This window comes from Myotis nattereri, assembly GCF_964212035.1.
Source record: "Myotis nattereri genome assembly, chromosome: 1".
Taxonomy (NCBI): domain Eukaryota; kingdom Metazoa; phylum Chordata; class Mammalia; order Chiroptera; family Vespertilionidae; genus Myotis; species Myotis nattereri.
The window spans coordinates 175,657,546-175,678,578 of record NC_138075.1 but is presented as its reverse complement, the minus strand read 5'-3'; the positions used below and the strand labels follow the sequence as shown (position 1 = coordinate 175,678,578).

The 21,033-nt window shown below is 37.9% G+C and overlaps 1 protein-coding gene across 2 annotated transcripts in view; it reads right to left on the bottom strand.

Moving 5' to 3' along the window:
• WDFY3 (WD repeat and FYVE domain containing 3) overlaps nt 1-21,033 on the bottom strand; it is a 176,933-nt gene that overhangs the window by 41,408 nt on the left and 114,492 nt on the right. Inside the window, exons 38-44 of one of the 2 annotated variants that reach the window (XM_081094948.1) lie at nt 20,330-20,512; nt 19,289-19,446; nt 17,847-17,924; nt 14,524-14,751; nt 7,518-7,571; nt 5,084-5,252; nt 2,154-2,317 (exon numbers count right to left, since the gene is read on the bottom strand). In XM_081094948.1, coding sequence (XP_080951074.1) covers nt 2,154-2,317; nt 5,084-5,252; nt 7,518-7,571; nt 14,524-14,751; nt 17,847-17,924; nt 19,289-19,446; nt 20,330-20,512 — 1,034 coding nt within the window. The remainder of the gene's footprint in view (nt 1-2,153; nt 2,318-5,083; nt 5,253-7,517; nt 7,572-14,523; nt 14,752-17,846; nt 17,925-19,288; nt 19,447-20,329; nt 20,513-21,033) is intronic. The other variant, XM_081094949.1, reaches the window with a different exon arrangement.

Below are 21,033 nucleotides of genomic sequence, written 5' to 3'. Positions count from 1 at the left end.
GAAAGTAATTTTCTAAAATATGCAAATGTAAGTCAATATTCATAGCCACATTTGAACTACTTCAATAATAAAATGGTAGAATGTAACAGGAAAAATAATGATGCACTTTTAAAGTACCTTTAGTGCAGTGTAACATACATACAGAAAAATGTTTTTCAAAAATGCACAGCTTGGATTTTCAAATGCTAAATATGCTGCAACGAGCATCCTAATGAAGAAATATAACATTCCCAAGACTCAGAGCTTCTCTTGTGCTTCCTTCAGACTTAATGAAGTTTTGCAGTTATATGGTTTTAAAAAATATTCTCATTCCACATTAATAAGGCCATATATTTGGACAGAATTTAAAAAATTATATACTACCTAGAGGCCCGGTGCACGAAATTCGTGCACTGGGGGTGGGGGTGGGTCCCTCAGCCCAGCCTGCACCCTCTCCAATCTGGGACCCCTTGGGGGATGTCCGACTGGCGGACATCCGCCAGTCGGACATCCCTCTCACAATCCAGGACTGCTGGCTCCCAACCGCTCGTCTGATGGCCTGCCTGATTGCCCCTAACCGCTTCTGCCTGCCAGCCTGATCATCCCCTAACAATTTCCCTGCTAGCCTGATTGACACCTAACTGCTCCCCTGCCAGCCTGGTCGCCCCAACTGCCCTCCTCTGCTGGCCTGGTCCCCCTCAACTACCGTCTTCTGCAGGCCTGTTCACCCTTAACTACCCTCCCCTGCCAGCCTGGTTGCCCCTAACTGCCCTCCCCTGCTGGCCTGATCGCCCACAACTGCCCTCCCCTGCATCTTGTGGCTGTGGGCACCGCCATCTTTGTGGGAGGGGGAGTCAATTAGCATATTCCCTCCTTATTGGCTGTGGGTGCTGCCATCTTTGAGGGTGGACAGTTAATTCACATATTTCCTCCTTATTGGCTGTGGGTGCCGCCATCTTTGGGATGGTGTGAGGGTCAATTAGCATATTCCCTCTTTATTAGATAGGATTTCTGGTTACTACTACAGAGTGGGCCAGATTTCAAGGGTTATTTCAAGATCTAATATAATAGAAAAAAGACCATCCTTTAAACAGTTGATGCTCATTACTCTTTCTTTCCTTCCTTCCTTCCCTTCCCTTTTCCTTCCTTCCTTCCTTCCTTCCTTCCTTCCTTCCTTCCTTCCTTCCTTCCTTCCTTCCTTCCCTCCCTCCCTCCCTCCCTCCCTTCCTTCCTTCCTTCCTCTATCCCTTTATTTACTCAACCAAACACTCCTTCACTTAAGGTTTCAGGGTGTCTGCTAAGTGAGTGGAACTATACAGCAATAGGGTAGGAATAAGAAGCAGTGCTGGCCTATCAGGAGCTCCCTGGCTAGGGGGAGAGACAGACACAGGAATAAATAATCAGGACCTAATAAAATAGAGTAATATATACAAGGCATTATAAAAGCATACAGGAGGATATCTAGACAAGCCTGAGTTGGCAAGACAATCAAGAAACACTTCCTACATTTAAGTATTAAAGACATCCAAATAAATTAGACTGTATCAATGGGAGTTACAAGGAGAGGTTATGCAAATGATGGAGAGAGAGGCATTTTGGCAGAGAAGAGAATGAGTTAAGTGTAGAATGAAGAAATAACATCATGGATGTAGTAAACTGCAACACACACAATGCTGCAGGGGGCTCAGGCTACAAGGCAGGGTCAGTAAGAGGAGCTTGGAGAGATGGGCAAGGTGCAGGAGGCTGAAACAGAAAGGCAAAGTAATGTTCTATGAGTGAAGGAGGCTGGGGAGATGGCGCAGATTGGCTGAAGCTTCTTATAGGTATCACTGGAGTTATGGAGTCGAAAAAGCACAAGGCCAGAATGGGTTGTGTACATGGGTTTGGAATAGAGAATTATACCAAGTACTGCAGTCTAATAAAGGGAATAGAGGAAGATGGTGAAGTAGGTGTCAATTGTTAATACTGTGTCTGATGAAACTTCATGCTGTTTTATGTGATCAGCTAGGTTAGAAAATCCTGAAGATGAGAGAAGTACTGAACCCAAAAGGTGGTTTAATATTGTATTTCATCACAGAGGCTGAAATATTTATCTTCTGCCACCCTATCAACCAGTCTTGTAAACTGGAAACAAGTTACTTACATACAATCGTTACTTTTTAGAAGCACAGTACCTTTTCTCCGTCCTCTAGGAGGCGAAGTAGGGTGGTGTTGTCTGTTTTCTCCTCCTCTTCTATAGAGCCACCCTCAGCAATCTGGTCTTGTAACTGCTCCTGGTTCTCCTCATCACCGCCATCAGGTGCAGATCGGGACCGTTTTAGAGGAGGCTTGACCAGACCTACAGGATAATAACCAAGAGGGCCATGTGACCTTGCAGGGCCATTTGGGAAGCATTTAGTCTCATGTAGCCCCTCCTATACATTTCCAATTTGAGATAACTCAGGATGCAACACAGTTCAATGGTTAACAACACAGACTCTGGAGTTAAATGGCTGTGTGACTTTGGAGAATTATTTGCCCTCTCTGAATCTCAGTTTTCTTACCTATAAAACTGGAATAGGAATACTGACTATCTTAGAGAATTGTTGGAGGACAAAATGAGGTAACTCATGTAATAAAAGCACTGAGCATTATGGTTATAAATAGTAAATTCTAAATAAGTATCAGATAATGATAAACAGAGAGTTTAGCATCATTAATGGTAAGAATGATGTTGCTACAGACAAGTGTCATAGAGGAGATACCATGAATAAATGATCAATTCTTACCAGAAACAAAAGTAAAGATAACGATTTATAAACATGATTATAACAGATACCACCTACTTAGACTGCCCATGAGGACTATTTTAAGACTTAGGTCATAAGTGGCAGTACGGTCATTCATACATCCTATCATCAGGCCATAAAGAATAAGACCAGAATTCTTTATAATACAGGGACAAATCATTTAATTTGCAGATTAAGGAAACACTTTCCTGCCTACATTTAGATAACTTTATTAATAATCACAGCAGATGACATTAAAATCAGTTAACAAGATCCCAAAATATGAGAACCACTCGAAATACACTCTAACTCCCACATTTAGTTAAATCAATAGTCTTAGTTGTACCAAAGAAAAGTCATGTTACACCTACCAGTGATAGTTGCTTTAAGAATTTTGGAAAGCATTAAGTCAGCCTGTTAGAATCTTATGCTTTCAATCTGTGTTATCAGGGGCTCTGCTTTGCCTTATGAAGAACCTTATTTTCACATTTAAAAGAGCATAATAAGTAAGCATAAGAGATCAAGTCCTGCTGGGAACATCCACGAGGGGAAAGCTTACAGCTGCATTGTTTTTAATTTGGTGAATCAAAACCTCCAACTCTATGTCTAGAATACCACCTTGCATATTATAGTAGTGGCACTGTATTTGTGGTTTTAGCTAATTTAGAGATTAGGAAAATGAGGTAAAGAGAAGTGAAGTGCCAATGACCCAAACACAAGTCGACTGACTCACTTTGTGAATTATACTGTGGGGCTTATACCCAGTAAATACAGCTTTAGAGTATCTCAATAATTTTGCTGGTGCAATGTCAAGAAAATTAGAAGGTTGTAAACTGTTCAACTACTGAAAGCTTCAAGGATTCTATGAAAACTTTATATCAATTATGAAATGCTTGGTAAGTCATAATCATTATGAGAGAATAGGTATCCTAATATATAAAAACCCTGGGTCCGTCAAGACCAGAGGCTTGATCAACAGGAAGTCAGTCCTGCAGTCAGCGCTGGATTGCCATGGCGACCCAGCACTGTGTCTGCAGGCTCCTGACCCAGCACTGACTGCTGAGGGGCCTGCAAATCAGGCCCAGAGAGAGGCCTGACGAGAGAAGCAGGGTCTGATCTGCAGCCTGTGTAGCACCTGTTGATCAGCACTTGCCTCTCTCTCTCCTGGTGGGGCCAGCAACCGCACCTCCATTTCTCTCCAGGCCTCCACTAGGGCTGCTGATCAGCCCTGCCTTTCTGATCAGGCCCCGCTGATAGGCCCAGAGACCCCGACTGGCATAGAAACTGACCAATCAGAACCAAATCTGGGTGAAATATGAGGAGCCAATGGCTACCCAGGAGGCGGAGCTTTTGACACTGACTGGCATAGAAACTGACCAATCAGAACCAAATCTGGGTCAACTGTGAGGAACCAATGGCTGCCTAGGAGGTGGAGCTTTTGACGCTGACTGGCATAGAAACCTACCAATCAGAACCAAATTGGCCAGCAGAGGAGGGCAGTTGGGGGCGAGATCAGGCCAGTAGGGGAGGGCAGTTGGGGGGTGAGATCAGGCCAGTAGGGGAGGGCAGTTGGGGACGAGATCAGGCTGGCAGGGTAGGGCAGTTAGGGTGATCAGGCAGGCAGGCAGGCAGAGGCAGTTAGGGGCAATCAGGCAGGCAGGCAGGTGAGCGGTTAGGAGGCAGCAGTCCCAGCTTATGAGAGGGATGCCCGACTGCCGGTTTAGGCCTGATCCACCGGTAGTCAGACATCCCCCAAAGGGTCCCCGATTGGAGAGGGTGCAGGCTGGGCCGAGGGAACACTCCCCACTCCATGCATGAATTTCATGCACCGGGCCACTAGTATTATAATAATAGGAGAAATAAATCACGATTTTCTATGGTATTTTTGGTTGAGATGGTCATATAGCTGTAGAAAGGAGGCAGAATGCATAACCATGAAAAGATTTGGAATAATTATAGGAAAAAAGACTATTACTGTTTCCTGTTGGCTAACGTGCACTAAGGACACATTTTCAGTAGTGGTTTTAAACTTATAAATATTTAGTTATCAGTTAACTGAAAATATCAGGTGCCACAAGAATTCTGCAAAATACAATTTAAAAAAAGAATTATCAAGTCAATGGGCATATTGCATTCATCTGCAGACAATAAGAAAGAGCCAGTTGCTTTAAAAATTCAGATACAGAAATGAATTTTTAAGAAGAATGAGATGGCATAATATTTATGGATATCTTTAAGGCTGGACCTACTGTTCACAGTTGTTCCTATTTTCATATACATTCAAATATGAGCAATGCTCCTAATGATTTCAAATTGAAACCCAGAGGAAGGCTGACCTTTGACTTTGGCAATAGTGTCTTCGCCGTGCTCTGGCTCTTGCTGAGCAGCTTCACCTTCTGAACTCTCTACAATGGCATCTTGGACAATGGCGGGATTGCCAGAGGCTAGTCGCATGTAGTATTCTTTGCTGTCATAACTTATGGCTCTTCTGTACCTAGCAGGTTTCTAAGAAATAACAAGAGAAAAGAACTCAAATAATTGCCTTCAAGAATAAAAATATAAGCTTCCCAAGGGAAGGTATGGTGTCATGACTTCTTTACATGTTACCTTTTTCCTAGGGATTTTTAATAGACTGTATTTATACACAGTAAATCCATAGATTACTGGGGTTAAGTTTCTTTATTTTTAAATTCCATTGATTTTTAAAAGACATACGTAAAACAATATTAGCAGTTTTGTTCTTCTCGAAGTAGAAATGAACCCTCTCTAATTAAATAACATTTTCACATTAGTATAGTATGGGCTCACTGATGTATCAGAAAACTTCCCTATACAGTAGTAGTGTGAAGAGAATGCCCAGTGTTGGAGACCATCAAGTTACAAGGGGGATGTCTAGCCTGTAAGGAGCCTGGAATGCTGCTTGCATCCCAAGTACAGTAAGTAGGTCAGGCCTAAAGGGCCAGCCCTTCAGTTGGGGTCATCTGTACGAGTGTTTACTTCAGACACTTGCAGGTAGAGACTCAGAACTGCCCTGGTCTTTCGCATATTCCCAGGTCTTACTGGAACTCTGAAAATGGCCCAAACCTTCAGAGAGTCCTGACCAGCATGGACTCAACCAGCTTCAGACCAGATGGTGCTCTCTGGTTGGTCTGCCACTTTGAGCTGGTATCTCCAATTTGTTAAAACATCCTCATTGTTGTATAGGAGAATATGATCCATAAACTTACTAACTAAATGAGTATATCAAGGGCATATATAAGTCAATTTAGAAAAAGAAATTTATTACCTACAACATTGGAAATATTTAACTTTTTTGGCATGAAACGAGCATTTTTCAGAATAATTAATATTTACCTGAAAAATGTTCTCCACTTGACCTACACCCCCCCCCCCCACACCTAATACAATGAAAACATTAAGGTCTAAAAGTTCCTACAAAAAAGTAAAACCAGAGGGAAAAGTTTACATGTATAAAGGTTCCTCACTCAGAATTAGACTCAGACTTTGAATTAATAATTAGAAAAGGATGGGGTTTGAAACATGCTTTAAAATGCTCTCTCTGTAAACATTTACTTCACCTTTCCTATGAATAAGAGTGTCTAATTTAAAATATTCTATTGGCCTACTCTTCAAACTCAAGTAGTCAATACGTATTGTTTACAACAATGCTTATTTCAAGCAAGACGTTTTTAAAAAAATGATTTCAAATTGAAGTGGAAAACTGTGTCCAATTGCTTGGAATATTTAGATGAAAATACTGAATCAAGTTGAGATAAAAGTACACCTAACTAAAACCACTCCAGCCTTCTTTTAATTTCAGGCACAGAATCGGGGAATAAAGAGCTAACTGAAGACTGATATCCAGCAAATGGAAACTGAAATATATTACATAACACAGGAAAGTATTAAAATGATGTAAAATAATATCACAATTATGGAAGGATCAACCTGATGAACAAATAAGAACACTGCAATATTTTGGAAATGAAAGCAAGGTAACACACTTTGTACTGTAACAGTTCTTCTACTTGATATATAACTATTATCTTTAACTCAAAATTGTTCATTTTAAAAAGATGAAAGCAGAGTTAGTGATGGGCAAGACAATGAATGAACACATGTGGGACAACATTTACAGATTTAAACTCAGAACCATAGGCATTTCCCCTAAATATTTTGAAGCATATTTTTGTGTTCTAAAGAACTACAGTTTTTATTGAATTATGTACAGAATCTTCCTGGGGGAAAAATTAAATTTTTTTTAACAAATTAAAATAAATTTAAATTGTATTTTGAAAAGTGGTCATATACTCTTAGTTTTCATTAGTTCCTTCTGATGGAAAAAATAATTTTAAAAGAGAAATACTCTTGCATTCTCAAAATACAGTTTAGTATCTAGTAAAATTAAGTGAGTAATTGAAAAAACAGTTGAAGGTGTCAGGCTGCCCATTACTAACATGCGTCAGAACTTGTTAGTTAAGTATGAAGCCATACACATTTTATAGTGAGAGCAATGAACACTCCACCTGTTAGTGAGCCACACACAGACCCTAGGAAGCTAATTAGAGCAAAGCCGAGAAAGGCCAGAACAGTTCTCAGCAAAAATGAAACCCACTTTTCAACTCTAAGAAACTTATAGGAAGAGCAAATTGAAAGTCAATCTTTTAAGTTAGTCTAGTCTACCATGCACTAAAAACAAAACAAAACAAAACAAAACAAAAAAACCAAAACTGCAAGTAGTTTGCATTATTTTATGGTAATTTGTTTTACCTTTTGAGGAATGATATCATCGGAAGTCTCAGGCTGTTTACTTGGGATCTCAGACTGAAAACAGGGTATTAAGTATAAACACATCAGAAAAAAAACATAAAGAATAACATAAAAATAAATTTTTCTTGAGGATTGTGTGGAATAGGAACCTGTACTCATGCAAAAGAAAATTAACACGACATCCTAGGCTGTTTGAAATAATCACGGAGCATCTTGTGATTATTTTCTCCATTATCAAGAGTAGTTTTAGAATGAAACTAAAATACACTAATTCTCAAGGCTACTGACTGAACAGGATATACTTAAAGACCACACTGACACAACTTCAGCACTGGCTGCCGTTGGCATGAATGATTTACAGGCAACTCTTCACGGCTTCAAAAGGAAAAAACTAGAAAATAGAACCTGATGCTAGCTATTGTCTTCCACCTACCTTTCACCTGGCTCACTCCCTATTCCCCAGATCTGTTTTGTAATAGGAACAACTGGTTTAAATGATTATCTGCACTATCCCTGAACCAAACAAATCACTAAGTGCTTGTTATTTAAAAACATCCTCTCATAAAGTCCATGGCCTTTACTTCCTTCACCACCTTACTGCTATAACCCCATAAAGGCTGAGAGCAGAAGGCAGACTGGATGTCAGCCTCCAACCAAAAGTTTTTGTAAAAAGTACTTTTAAAGAATTAGGTACAGATGGAAGGAGGTAAGGGGGCTGGGGCTGGGTAGAGGGGGATTAAGGAGGGGGGTGCATAGGGACATCTGCAATAGTGTCAACAATTTAAAAAAGAAGAATTAAGTGGCTGCTTTATATTTTATTCTGAGAATAAAATCCTGATCGACAGAAATTTCTAGTTAAGCTGTAGTGTGTGGCTTATGCAGGTAAACACACAGATACATACGGACAGACAATAATGCACCCAAGAACTACTTCCAATTTATCTTCCTTTTCCCGGTTTATATCTGAAGATGACTTCCGGTATCTTTCCCTACGGTAAACATGAGTAGGCAAAATGCTTTCACAGATGTTTGCTTCCCTAGACAAAACAAGCGCGGGGCTACTGGACATGCTTTCAAATACTTCACGTAGTTTTAGTAAACCTTTGTTTTTCAAAACAAACTTTAAACTCGTACCTTATATTGAAGAATAATCTTTAAAGTATACATGCATGTTCTCTATCTTGATAAGAGTTTGGTTACACATGTGTATACTACACATTTGTTAAAATTCATGGAATGGTACACTTAAGATTTGTATGTTTCAATGTGTGTAACATTTATGTCAATAAAAACAGAATTATAAACAAGGACTGAACTCTATTGACATGCATGTGGAAGTGCACAGGGATGGAGGGCACTGATTCAGCAATCACTGAAATTCCTAGAAAAACAAGATAAATGCTGGATAGATGTATGAGAAACCAATATAGCCAAATGGACCAATGACTATTGTCAAACCCAACTCTGATATCCACTACGTACCCCTCAACTGGACTATGGGCAGGGTCTGACAGGTACACTCTTATATTGTCTCTGCAGCATATGATATAGTGCTGCTCTTTTAATACATGTGCTCACTGATCCACTAACTAAAGTTCTTATTTTATTAAATGGTAGTAAAGCATTCAATAGATAAGATATATGTTATACCAATAATTTTAGTAGTACCTCAGCTCTCTTTTATTTAAAACTAGAGGCCCGATGCATGACATTCGTGCACGGGAGGGGGGGGCGGGGGGAGGCAGCCTCAGTCCAGCCTGTGCCCTCTCGCAGTCCAGGACCCCTCACTCCTTGCCGCCTGCCTGCTCGCTGCTCCGTAGCACTGCCTCGGAGGCAGGAGAGGCTCCCAGCACGTCCGCTGTGCTCACCAGCCAGCTGTGAGCCCGTTGAGCATCTGCCCACTGGTGGTCAGTGCGCATCATAGCAACCAGTCATTCCACCCATTCAGTCGATTTGCATATTAGGCTTTTAATATATTATTGTTGTAATTATGCTCATATGGAAATCTCAATTTCTCCAAGTCAAAATTTCTAGAAAATATTTTTTTAGTCCTTTTACTTTAAAATTTTCTATAATGCTGGCAATAGAATTTCCTGAATGAGTTGCTCAGTTTCTTTGTCCTGTGATGTCTATATATTACATAAAAATATATGTGGAGGCAGCTCTGAGAGACTCCCTTAATTGGAAAAGGGTCCTTTCAGTAAATTTATCCTTCTGCACTGAGCAGCCCAACATTAATAGGTAGACACTGAGATTTTTACTCCAAAGATATTTGCAAAGAATAGTATATTTTGTTTGAGATTATTATTCTGTTAAAATAAGGGGATTACAGAATTAAAACCTGGTATTAATGGTTAAATATTTTTTAATAGCAAAATATGTAATCTTATTTCATTTAATAGGATTCAAGGTAATTAGACAAACGGCTTAAAAACAACCAGATTTTATATTTTTATCATATCGTAGGCCAGTGATGACGAACCTATGACACACGTGTCAGAGGTGACACCTGAACTCATTTTTTTGGTTGATTTTTCTTTGTTAAATGGCATTTAAATATATAAAATAAGTATCAAAAATATAAGTTTTTGTTTTACTATGGTTGCAAATATCATATGTGACATGGCACCAGAGTTAAGTTAGGGTTTTTCAAAATGCTGACACGCCGAGCTCAAAAGGTTCGCCATCACTGTCCTAGGCTCACATTTTAATACTATCTATAACTAATACTACCACTTAAAATATAGAATTATATTGCAAGTTAGTTTAGCTTTTTTTAAGTTAAGAAAATTATCTCCCAAGGAAAGTCCCTGTGCAGAGATAAATTATTTTCATGGAAGAATACGAATTTTCCACATATACCAATTTTCCTCAGGATATAATTATTCTTGCTTTTATGAAAATAATTTTAACTGAGAAATTCTGAAAGCTTTTGAGTCTGTGGCAAATAAAACACTAAAATATGTTCTATACTCTATAAATAAACATCCAATTTAAAAACCAAGAAATAAAAGTTCAAAACTTAGAATAGTTATTTTTTATGCAGCATACAATATTATCCAGGTTTAAGAAATAAAATTTTAATGACTAAGATAAATCACTTGATTCATTTCTAACACATCACAGATTTAAAACAATAAAACAACTTTTTAATCATCACTGTACTCCTTCAGCTTAAGCAACAGGACTATCGAAGTAAATGTTACTTAGAAACAATAATTATTCTTAATCAATAAGGCAATTAATCAAACCATTTGCTCTCATTCCAGGTAAAGCCTGCTAACCTATCAAGAGGCTTCAAAAGCCATTTTTAGGTTGGCAAATACATGTTATTGCATAAAGTACTGACTATATTTTATAAAGACTCACACAAGGAGGGCAACACATTTATAAGAGTTGAAGGGAAGAAAGACTGAGCTCTACTTCTGGTAGGCAATATTTAATATAGTTCAGGACAGAGGTGGGTTTACTATGAGGTTAAGAAAGCTTAAACTTCAACCACCTTTACTTCCCATGGGCTCCTTTCAAAATACTGGAAGAGGGGCTGGCCCTAGTAATTTTGTACACATAATTTGGTACTCTTTTTCTTATGGAGCCGCCTCCTTCTTCCCTCCAAGTTGTATAAACTTCAGGTCCCATAAAATCTGGCTCTAGTGGAAAAATTTCAGAATTAGGAAAATTCTACAGAATATACAGGAAGCAATGGATAAAATCTCTAAGTTAGGAAAAGAGAATGCTGATGGTCAATTCAATGAAAATCTATCAAGAATCTATCAAGTTCTAGGTACTCTGTTAGCATTAGAAAGACAAAACCTAATATATGGTTTCTGTCTGAAAGAAATTCACTATTTACAGATAATGTCACAAAACCAAGAAACATCAGAATCTTTTCCTTTTCAAAAATGATTCAATTTCTGTCAAGATTACACATGGTTCTATCACTTCGTAGCTGCGAACTAGAAAGAGTTCCTTAACTTTCCTAGGTTTCTAGTCCTCATGGTAAAACTGGGATGATAAGACAGACTCCACTTCAAGGGCCACTAGACACATAAATGAAACTGCATTTGTAAACTCTGTAGAGTGCTTAAAAGTACGGTATTCACTCTTTTTTTTGTTTCACAATAGAAGTCATGGGATAGCTGTTGCTTCTAGGTTTTAGAATTAATTTGCTGTCACCATTGCCAGATTGCATATTCCAGAGAACAAAAGTGGATATTCAATGGCATTTGAGATCTACAAAAGATTCTGAACTAGCAAACTCAAACTATTCTTTCAGATTTCATCACAGCAGGTTATCCTAGACTTGTGCATGGGTCTGCATTCTATAATCATCTCCTCTATCCAGAGCGTCTTCTATTTTGAAATGTATCTTTAACATTTCTTGACTCTGTTGTGTTTCCCAATATGTACCCCATCTGATTAAAAACTAAATTCCATGTGGCATATACCTATTTCTGAGAGTGTCTGTTTAGATTTCATAGGCTGGTGAACTCCTTTGCTTAGGTAAAATGCTAATGATATTAAGGTTGTAAGTCTAAACTCTAAATAGGTTATTTTGTTTTATCTGATATAGAAAATTAAATATACGTCTGTAAAATAAATAACACTGTTATAAAGAAGGAAAGGAATAGATAAGACACAAAATATTCTGGTTATGTAACTCAAAAAGTATATGCCTCAGTGAAATAAAAATAGTGTGTCAGTCACATATTCAAGGGAGTATATTTATCTTACACAGGATGGAGCAAAAGTACATTTACAGTTGTTTATATAGAAAATAATACAATAATTAATAAATAATGATATAACAATAAACTTTTGTGTACTCACAACTGTAAACCCAACCTTTATTTTAGTATTCTTGAATGGATTCCATTTAAATGTGTATTGATTCAATAAAAAATATTTTATCAAATCTGGCTTAAGTTCTTAATCAATTATTTATTTTGGGGGTAAGATTAAGAACGAGAGAATGTATTGCTGGTTTGCTCTGACAAAAGTAGGTGCTAGTAAAAGGCTACAAAAATGCGGGTAGATTAATTTTCTTACACAATGCTCTGGTATTAGAAATTATGGCATTTTAAGTTACAGCTGTGCCAAATATGGAATTCTTGATAAAACTGAATAGCTTGGAAAACAGTAGACCTTGGGGAGCTATGTTGATAAGTTTTAAGTAACTATATATTAGCAGGTCTACAACCTACATTCTAAGTAGCTTCTGGACAGAGGTGGAACCCATGAGTATAAGTATATGAAGCCAGGGTTTTGCCAAAAGTAAAAAAAAAGGAGGATTGAAACAATGCAAGTTGCCTCAAATTATATGATCTGAACTATTTATTAAAAGACCCATGTTCCAAGTCTCCTTTATAAATCTTAGTTTTAAAGTGAAGTTTTTAATAAAATATAATAAAACCTGTACACTGGGCAAGCGGATGGACTTTATAAGCTCTCAGGTTCTAAAATCCTATTAACCAAATACCTCAGAAGAACAAACCCAATATGTCTGTCAGTGGATGATTCTTTGTAATGATAATACTTTCTAATTGGATATGAATTTCAATAGATTTATTTAGAGCACTTCATTTTAGAGGCAGCTAAAATCTAGGGTGAAACAAAATATGAAATACAACCCCTAGTAACCTTTCTATCCAGAGATAAATTAAGCATAAGGTAGTCAGATTCTTGGGGAGGGAGAAAAATCTTAAAATATGCTTTTCCAGACTATCTTTTTAAAGTCAGAATAACTCTTTTGAAAATTTAAATGATAATAAAGGAAGACATGAAAATCTTACTCATTAATAAGGGATACTGATTTTTTTAAAAATCATGAAACACTAGTCTAAAAGTCAGGGGTTCTCTAGAGCTGCCCATGTATCACAGTACCCACTCTGCACATGTGGTTCCTGAGCCTATGAAAAGTGGTTAGTCTGGACTGAGACGTGCTTTTAAGTATGAAATGTACATGGCATTTTGAAGACAAAGTACAAAACAGTAAAATACTTCATAAATAATGTTTTTATAGCTCATTACACATTGACATAATAGTAGTAGGAAACTGCATGAAATTATCTGCAAAATCCTCTTTCAATTCCCAAAGCTGTGATTCCATGACAAAAGTGCGTTTCTAAGGAGGAAACTATTATATATTTTGTAGGCAAGGAAATATTTTTAGACACTGAAGAGCTAAATTACTATTTAGAAATGTTATGAGGACTTTCAGACTTAAATTCAGTGGATCTTATACTCCTGTGTTTTCTCTTCTTAAATTTGTAGTGACTACTGGGAAAGACTCTATTTTCCCAGACATAATATGCAATTCCCCAATCATTATCAGTTTAGACAAAATTTATTTTAGTCTTGTGAAAAATCCTGAACAAAGGCTTTGGGAAGGGTAACTTGTCTGTATAAAAAGGTACGTAAGGGCAAATGTTTGTTTTAAACCCATGGAGTCGGTGATGAAGCTTCTTAACATGAATGGAAAGATCTACATGTTCAGGCAATTGTTCTTTGCTGCTTATTACGTTTCTTCAATGGGCATTGCTTAGTGCCAATACTCATTTTGTTTACTTAACACTCACTCATACAGGGCTTATTTTGTATTGGACACTATTCTAAATACTTTACTAATTTCAATTAACTTAATCCTTTTAACATCTGTTTGAGGTGAAACCATTATTTTCTCCATTTTAGGCATAAGGAAACAGAAGCCCAAGCAGGCTCAACGACAGGTAGTAAGTCACCCAGCAATAGAGGGGTAGAAGTAGGCCTTAATCCAGGCAAGGCAGTCTGGCTCCCAAGTTTGTGGTTGAAACCACTTCACTACAATGTCTCCCTGTCTCACTGCTGCAGCCTCTTATTCCACCATCACCACCCTGACATTACCAATTTAATACAGCATACTGAATTATCAAAATCAGACATTTTAGGTAATTGACCTAATAAGGAAAGATGCTTAAGAAAAAAAGCTTCAAGGCACCATTACAAACATGTAATTCTGCATACTCACCGCCACACTTGTCTCTTGTTCGGTGTCTGGCACATAAGGGTAATGGTTATAAAACATATCATTTCGCACCATTTTCTTCCTCATTCTGCAGGGCCCTTCTGTCATCTCCAGCATCCATTTGTCTAGATGGGAGCCGATGGGGGGACCCCACAACCCTCGCTCCCGCAGCAGTTCATACTCAATTTGGCTCCACTCCTCAGTCACATACTTCAAGGCATTTTGCTGGCGCTGCGGGGAAGAGTCCAGGTTGGTTTTTGAGCAAAAGTAAGAGTAACAATGAAAAATCTACAAATACCTTAAAACCAAGTTAATATCTGGAAACAAATATTGCCAACACACTAGATTACTGATAAGTTTTGTAATATTTCCAAAGTTTTTATGGAAAGAATATAAACATTCAACTCTGATAGGAAACTTCACATTCACATAAAATGTTTTAACAGTAGACGGTTATAACTAACTTATTTAATGATTCATTGAATATATGTATACAACCTAAGTCTAAGAATAAAGATCTCTTTATACAACCAACAGTAAAATTTATTGAAAGAATAATCATAAAATTACATGAAATCATAGTAGTACTTATGTATTCAGGGAGTAGTAGAATTCCCTAAAATAACTAACCTAGTGTTAGGACCATAAAATATTAGCAGTTTAGCATTCAACAATCTTTAAAACAGTTGCTTTGGAAATAAAATATTTAGGATAAGCTGTATAGTAATAATGAATTCACAAAGAAGCTTTCATTGAATTGAATTTTTACTGACAATCACCAAGCAACTGTAATAAAAAACCTTATTTTTAGTCTTTTATGTATTTAGAATTTCAAAAGACTTCTCAGAAACTTTGATGCATATTTTCACAATCTCCTAGATAAGTTTTTATTAGGAACAAGGACTGTTGTATGTCACTATTGAATGTTAACAGGATTCAGCTGTGATGATTTCAAATTTGTTGATTTTTTAATGCAGTTTGCCTATAGGAAATTCAAAATTTTGATCTTAAAACCAATAGCCAAAGTAACTATTGGCAGGAATAATTAAAATAATCTAATGATGAATGCGGTTCAGCAACTTAGCCTTAAAATGGGTAGGAAAAGAGTCCTTTCCCACTTAAGAAATGCAAAGAACCATTCTACTCGCTAAGTGGAGAGGAGATTAAAAATGGCAACAAAGTAAGTGGATGCTGTCTGGACACGCTCCCAGGACCAGACTGGAATTACAACTGAAATACAGAAAAACTTCCTGAATAATCAATGGAAGACTCGCTGCAGAGAACCCTGATACACAAGGACCAAAAGTGGAGGCCGCATAGAGACTGGTAGGAGGGGTGGAGGCACAAAAGGGCTGGTCGGGCACCCACAGATGGTAACTGAAGTCCCAGAGAGATATCTCAGCTGTGGGGGGTTGCCACTGAGAACTCTGAGGTCTAATCCCCAAGCTGGGCCCCCCAGCAGAAAGCACCACAACTGAGAAGAGTACCCACATAACATCTGGCTGTGAAAAGCAGTGGGGTTGCTTCTGTCAGGGAGAGACAGCTGGAAATTCAGGCACTCTCTTAAAGGACCAATTCACAAAATTCCCTGAGGACCCACACACCTTGTGCTCCAGCAGAGGGAGAGCAGAGTGGACTGAAGCTGTGTGAGCAGAAGCCAGGATTGGGGACTCAGGGGTTAGAGCTCAGAAGGCAGACACCAGGGTTTCCTTGCTGAGTCATTCCCTCAGGCAGTGGAGTATATCTTTCCCACAGACATTTGGTATACAGGAGGACTTGCCTGGGTGGAACACAGTTGACCCCACCCTATTGAAAAATACCTTGCCCTGAGGCCACTTAAGAGACTAAAACTAACAATTAGCCTCCAGGCAGAAGCAATTGCCACACCCTGTTGAAAAAAACTCTCACCACCTCTGAGGACAATTGCCTGGGTGCAATTTAAGTCAGAATCATATCAGTCTGTAGGCAGAGGCAGTCTCTGGAGGCTTTGAGTCTTTGCCTGATCTAATTAGTCAGAAATAGTGTTTGACACTGTCCTGCACTAGAGATTGAGAGGTGTGGAGGATCTACGTAACAGTCACAAACCCAAAGAGGCAGCCAAAATGAGACAAAGAAAAACCCTCCAAATGAAAGAACAAGAGAATTCTCCAGAAGAAGAGATAAGTGAAGCAGAGATAAGAAATTTATCTGAAACAGAGTTCAGAGTAATGTTGCTCAATAGCATGAGAAAAGATATAGTAACTATGAAAACATAAAAAAAGAATGACATAGCACAAATAAAGAACACATTGGAAGGAATACATAGCATGTTAGGGGAAGCTGAGGATCGAATCAATGAATTAGAAGACAGGGTTGAAAAACATCAATCAGAGAACCAAAAAGGAAAAAAACAACAACAACAATTAAAAAACAGGAGGACAGCTTAAAGGAGCTGTGGGACAACATGAAATGTAACAATATTAGAATAACAGGTATGTGAAAGAGTCAGAAAGGGACAAAGGATTAGAGAATGTGCCTGAAGAAATGGCAGAAAACTTCCCTAGCCTGGTAAAGGAAAAACTCACAGAAGTTCAGGGGGCACAGCGAACCCCAAGCAAGAAGAACACAAACAGGCCCACACCCAGACACATCATAATTAAAATGCCAAAAATTAAAGACAGAGAGGATCTTAAAGGCAGCAAAAGAAAAGCAAACTGTTACCTACAAAGGACCTCCCATAAGGCTGACATCTGATTTCTCATCAGAAACCCTACAGGCCAGAAGGGAATGGCATGAAGTACTCAAGGTAATGGAAAGCAAGGATCTGAAACCAAGATTACTATATCCAGCAAGACTATCATTCAAAATAGATGGTCAAATAAAGAGCTTCCTGGACAAAAAAAAAAAAAAAAAAAAAAAAAAAAAAAAAGGCTATAGAAGTTCCTCACCACCAAGCCAGCATTACACAAAATGCTAAAGGGACTGCTGTAATGAGAAGAAACAGAGAGAGAAACCTAGGCATACAGAAAATGGAAATAAATAAATACCTATCAATAATAACCTTAAATGTAAATAGGTTAAAAGGCATAGGGTAGCTGAATGGATACAAAAACATGACCCAACCATATGCTGTCTACAAGAGACCCACCTCAGAACAAAAGACACACATAGGATGAGAGTGAAGTGATGGGAAAAAATTTTCCATGCAAATGGAAAAGAAAAAAAAAGCTGGAGTAGCAATAATCATATCTGATAAAACAGATTTCAAAATGAAGGCCATGATAAGAGACGACAAAGGTCACTACAGAAATGCAAAACATACCAAGATTGTGATTATGGACTCTTACCTCCTGATGTTCCTTATATTGTGTGTCTACTAAGTCACGAACAACAGCGATATGTGTAAACATCCACTGAGAAATCTCCTGACAATGGACAGAAAAATAAGTTTAATATTTCATGTATTAACTGGAAAAAATGAGTTAACCAGCCTTGAAATTAATGCTGAACAATTAGTTAAAATTCTGTTAAAGTCACCATTACAAATAGTCTCAATAAACTCTGAAAGATGACTTATGTGATGAAACTAATGGAGGAATGTGTGTTGAACACAAAAACCCTTCCCTGCCCTAACCCAATGCCCCATCAGGGAAGGGTTTGCTGCTGAGCTTCTGGGAATGCTGTCGCTGCCTTTAGGGATCACTTCAGCTGCAGAGAGCCGCCTGGGCACCCCATACCCAAAAACTGATTGATTTGGGGGTAAGCAGGGTCAGCCATTTCAGCTCAGTACCGGTCTACTGATAGGCTATTTTGGCCCCTGAACTTACGTTGGCTGAGGATGTCACGGGACCTGCACTATAGCCAGGCATTTTCTTGTGACCAATCCTGCTTCCTTCTTCCACAGGTAATAACCACAAGGGAACCCCAATCAACATCACACACACTAAACTGCTTCTCAGACTGTGCTTCCTGGGAATCCCAGCTGCCACTTTGAATGACGGATACACACAGTCCCTCTCAGACCCTTTCCCACTGAGACTTGGGGATGGCAGAGGAAGTATGATGAGGAAGAAATTAATACTGGAAGTAGATGAGTTTTTGAAAAAAACCAGTCACAGGTATATGTGTGTGTGTGTGTGTGTGTGTATCTCTCTAAGATTTATTTTGAAAAGCCATTTTATTCTGCTGTTACTTTAAAATATCAGTAACAAAATTATCAAAAGTTCATAAAAATCGTCCATAGTCTGATCATATATCAATATCTGAATCTCATCTTATGTCCAGTTATGAAATGGATGTAAATACATAGCACTCATAATGCAATTCTATCACAATAAAATGAGATGTTACTGCAATCTAGAGTTATTTCTTTTTTTATAAATGATTGCTATGGTTTATTTTATTATTTATTGCATATATTTTTATTGATTTCAGAGAGAAAGGGAGAGGGAGAGGGAGAGAGAGATATAGAAACATCAATGATGAGAGAGAATCATTGATCAGCTGCCTCCTACACACCCCCCACTGGAGATTGAGCCCGTAACCCGGGCACATGCCCCTGACCAGAATCGAACCCGGGACCCCTCAGTCCACAGGCCGACACTCTATCCACTGAGCCAAACTGGCCAGGGCTAGAGTTATTTCTCTCTCTCTTCTAAAGCAAAAATGTGGAAAAGTTCCATATCAAGTCATGTGCGTGGTACATGTTATGTGTGTTATATAAAATTCTACAATTAAACCCTGAAATATAAATTTCTAATCATATCATCAATTAAACCAAACAGTGTACCTGGGTGGAAAGGCTGTGTTTATTGAGACCACTTTCCTTCCGATTCCTTCTTGATCCTGTTAACTTGGAGAGACCAAAGCCGCTGCTTACGCGGGACAGCTTGGATTGACAGGTGGGCACTAAAGCCTCTCCGCGACTGATGCATTTCTTTTCATGGGCTATGAAATTAAACTCAGGTTATTTTACAATTTCTCCATGTATTTATTTATCAGTCTTACTTTCAATACTCTGGCATCATGGTGACAAACCACAATTCTATAGTTATCAAAAGCAGTTTACACTACAGACACATATTCTGAGTTATGCACTTATTTACAGGTGATCTTGGATAAGGATAGTTGATTGACAATTAGTACACTGGTTGGATTTACCTTTCATTGAAACTTCACGCTCTGCAGTAATATGCAAATTTAATGAAATTGGTTTCTATGTTAATAACAATTTACAATCCCCTATCTAAAATCTTTGATGCTGGGTATACTTTGGAATTTAAAATGTTCTGAATGTTAAAAAGGTGATACAGTACTTAACCTAAATTTCATTATATAACACTACTACAGGGTCTCTGGTGATAAACCATATTTTAACACATTAATATTTCTGTGCAAAATGTATAAATATTCATTCCAAGTAGAATAAATAAAGATAGGACAGGTTTTGCTATCAAGTGAATTTTGGGACCAAATTAATGAACAAACCTTGGGTTTTCAGGGCTTTTTGAACTTCAGAATTAAAGACAGGGAATTGTGGACTCATAGCCATGATGGTGACCATACTAAAGCTATAAGCATTATATTATTTTCCAAACTCATAGAATCCTGATGTATAACACACCTTAGATTTTTTAATCTGAGAAGAAAAGCCAAATCTCAGCATAATCTAGAATGATTATTCTAGAATTGGTTATACTGTATTGATGTTTATTTCTACTGCTGTCATAATATCCTTTCGGGAAAGTTTTAATTATGTATCTAAAGTACACCCATGTATAACACCCATGTGTAAATCTCCTGGTCACAGGATCTCTGCAGACTTTCTTACCCAAATGATTCTGCCAGCACTTCAAACCAGCTTCTTCGATGAGCGGCCTCGCTACAGCTATGTCCACATGGCCCCTTTCATTCACAGGGAGAGTGACTTTGAAAAGCTCCTCCAAGGCTTGTTTCTTACTATGTATCAATTCAGTCCAAACTCTATTGACAGCTTTTATGAGAAGCTGTCGTCCTAGGAAATGAAAAAAATAAATAGATAAAAAACAATATATATAAAATTAGTATTTTTCTTCATGAATTACATTTAAGAATTTCAACTATAGTCCTTAATGGTAAAAAAAAAAAAAATGCTTTATATCCTATCCAGATCAGTAAAAAAGATTATTCAGATAACCAAAATGTGGTTGGCTACTTGGAAAACATTAAAAAAAAAACACACCACACACAACTTTATGTTCATGTAAAAGACTACATTTTTATTTATAAAACTGGAGGTCATACACATATTTCATTATCTAGCTTCTTCTAAATAAGAAGAGATCATATCCCTCATGAAAATTTTGAGATCTCAGTATTTAAGGTAAGCTCAAAATTAAGTTGTTCTCAAATATTTTGCAAAAAAAGAGAACAAAGATTTTTTTAAGTGTTTACTATTAAATTCCCTCTTGCTTTGCATTCCTTAATAATTTGTCTAGCTCTTGCTCTAGACCAGTCAATCTTAGCAAGTACCAGAATCACCTGGAGGTGTGCTGA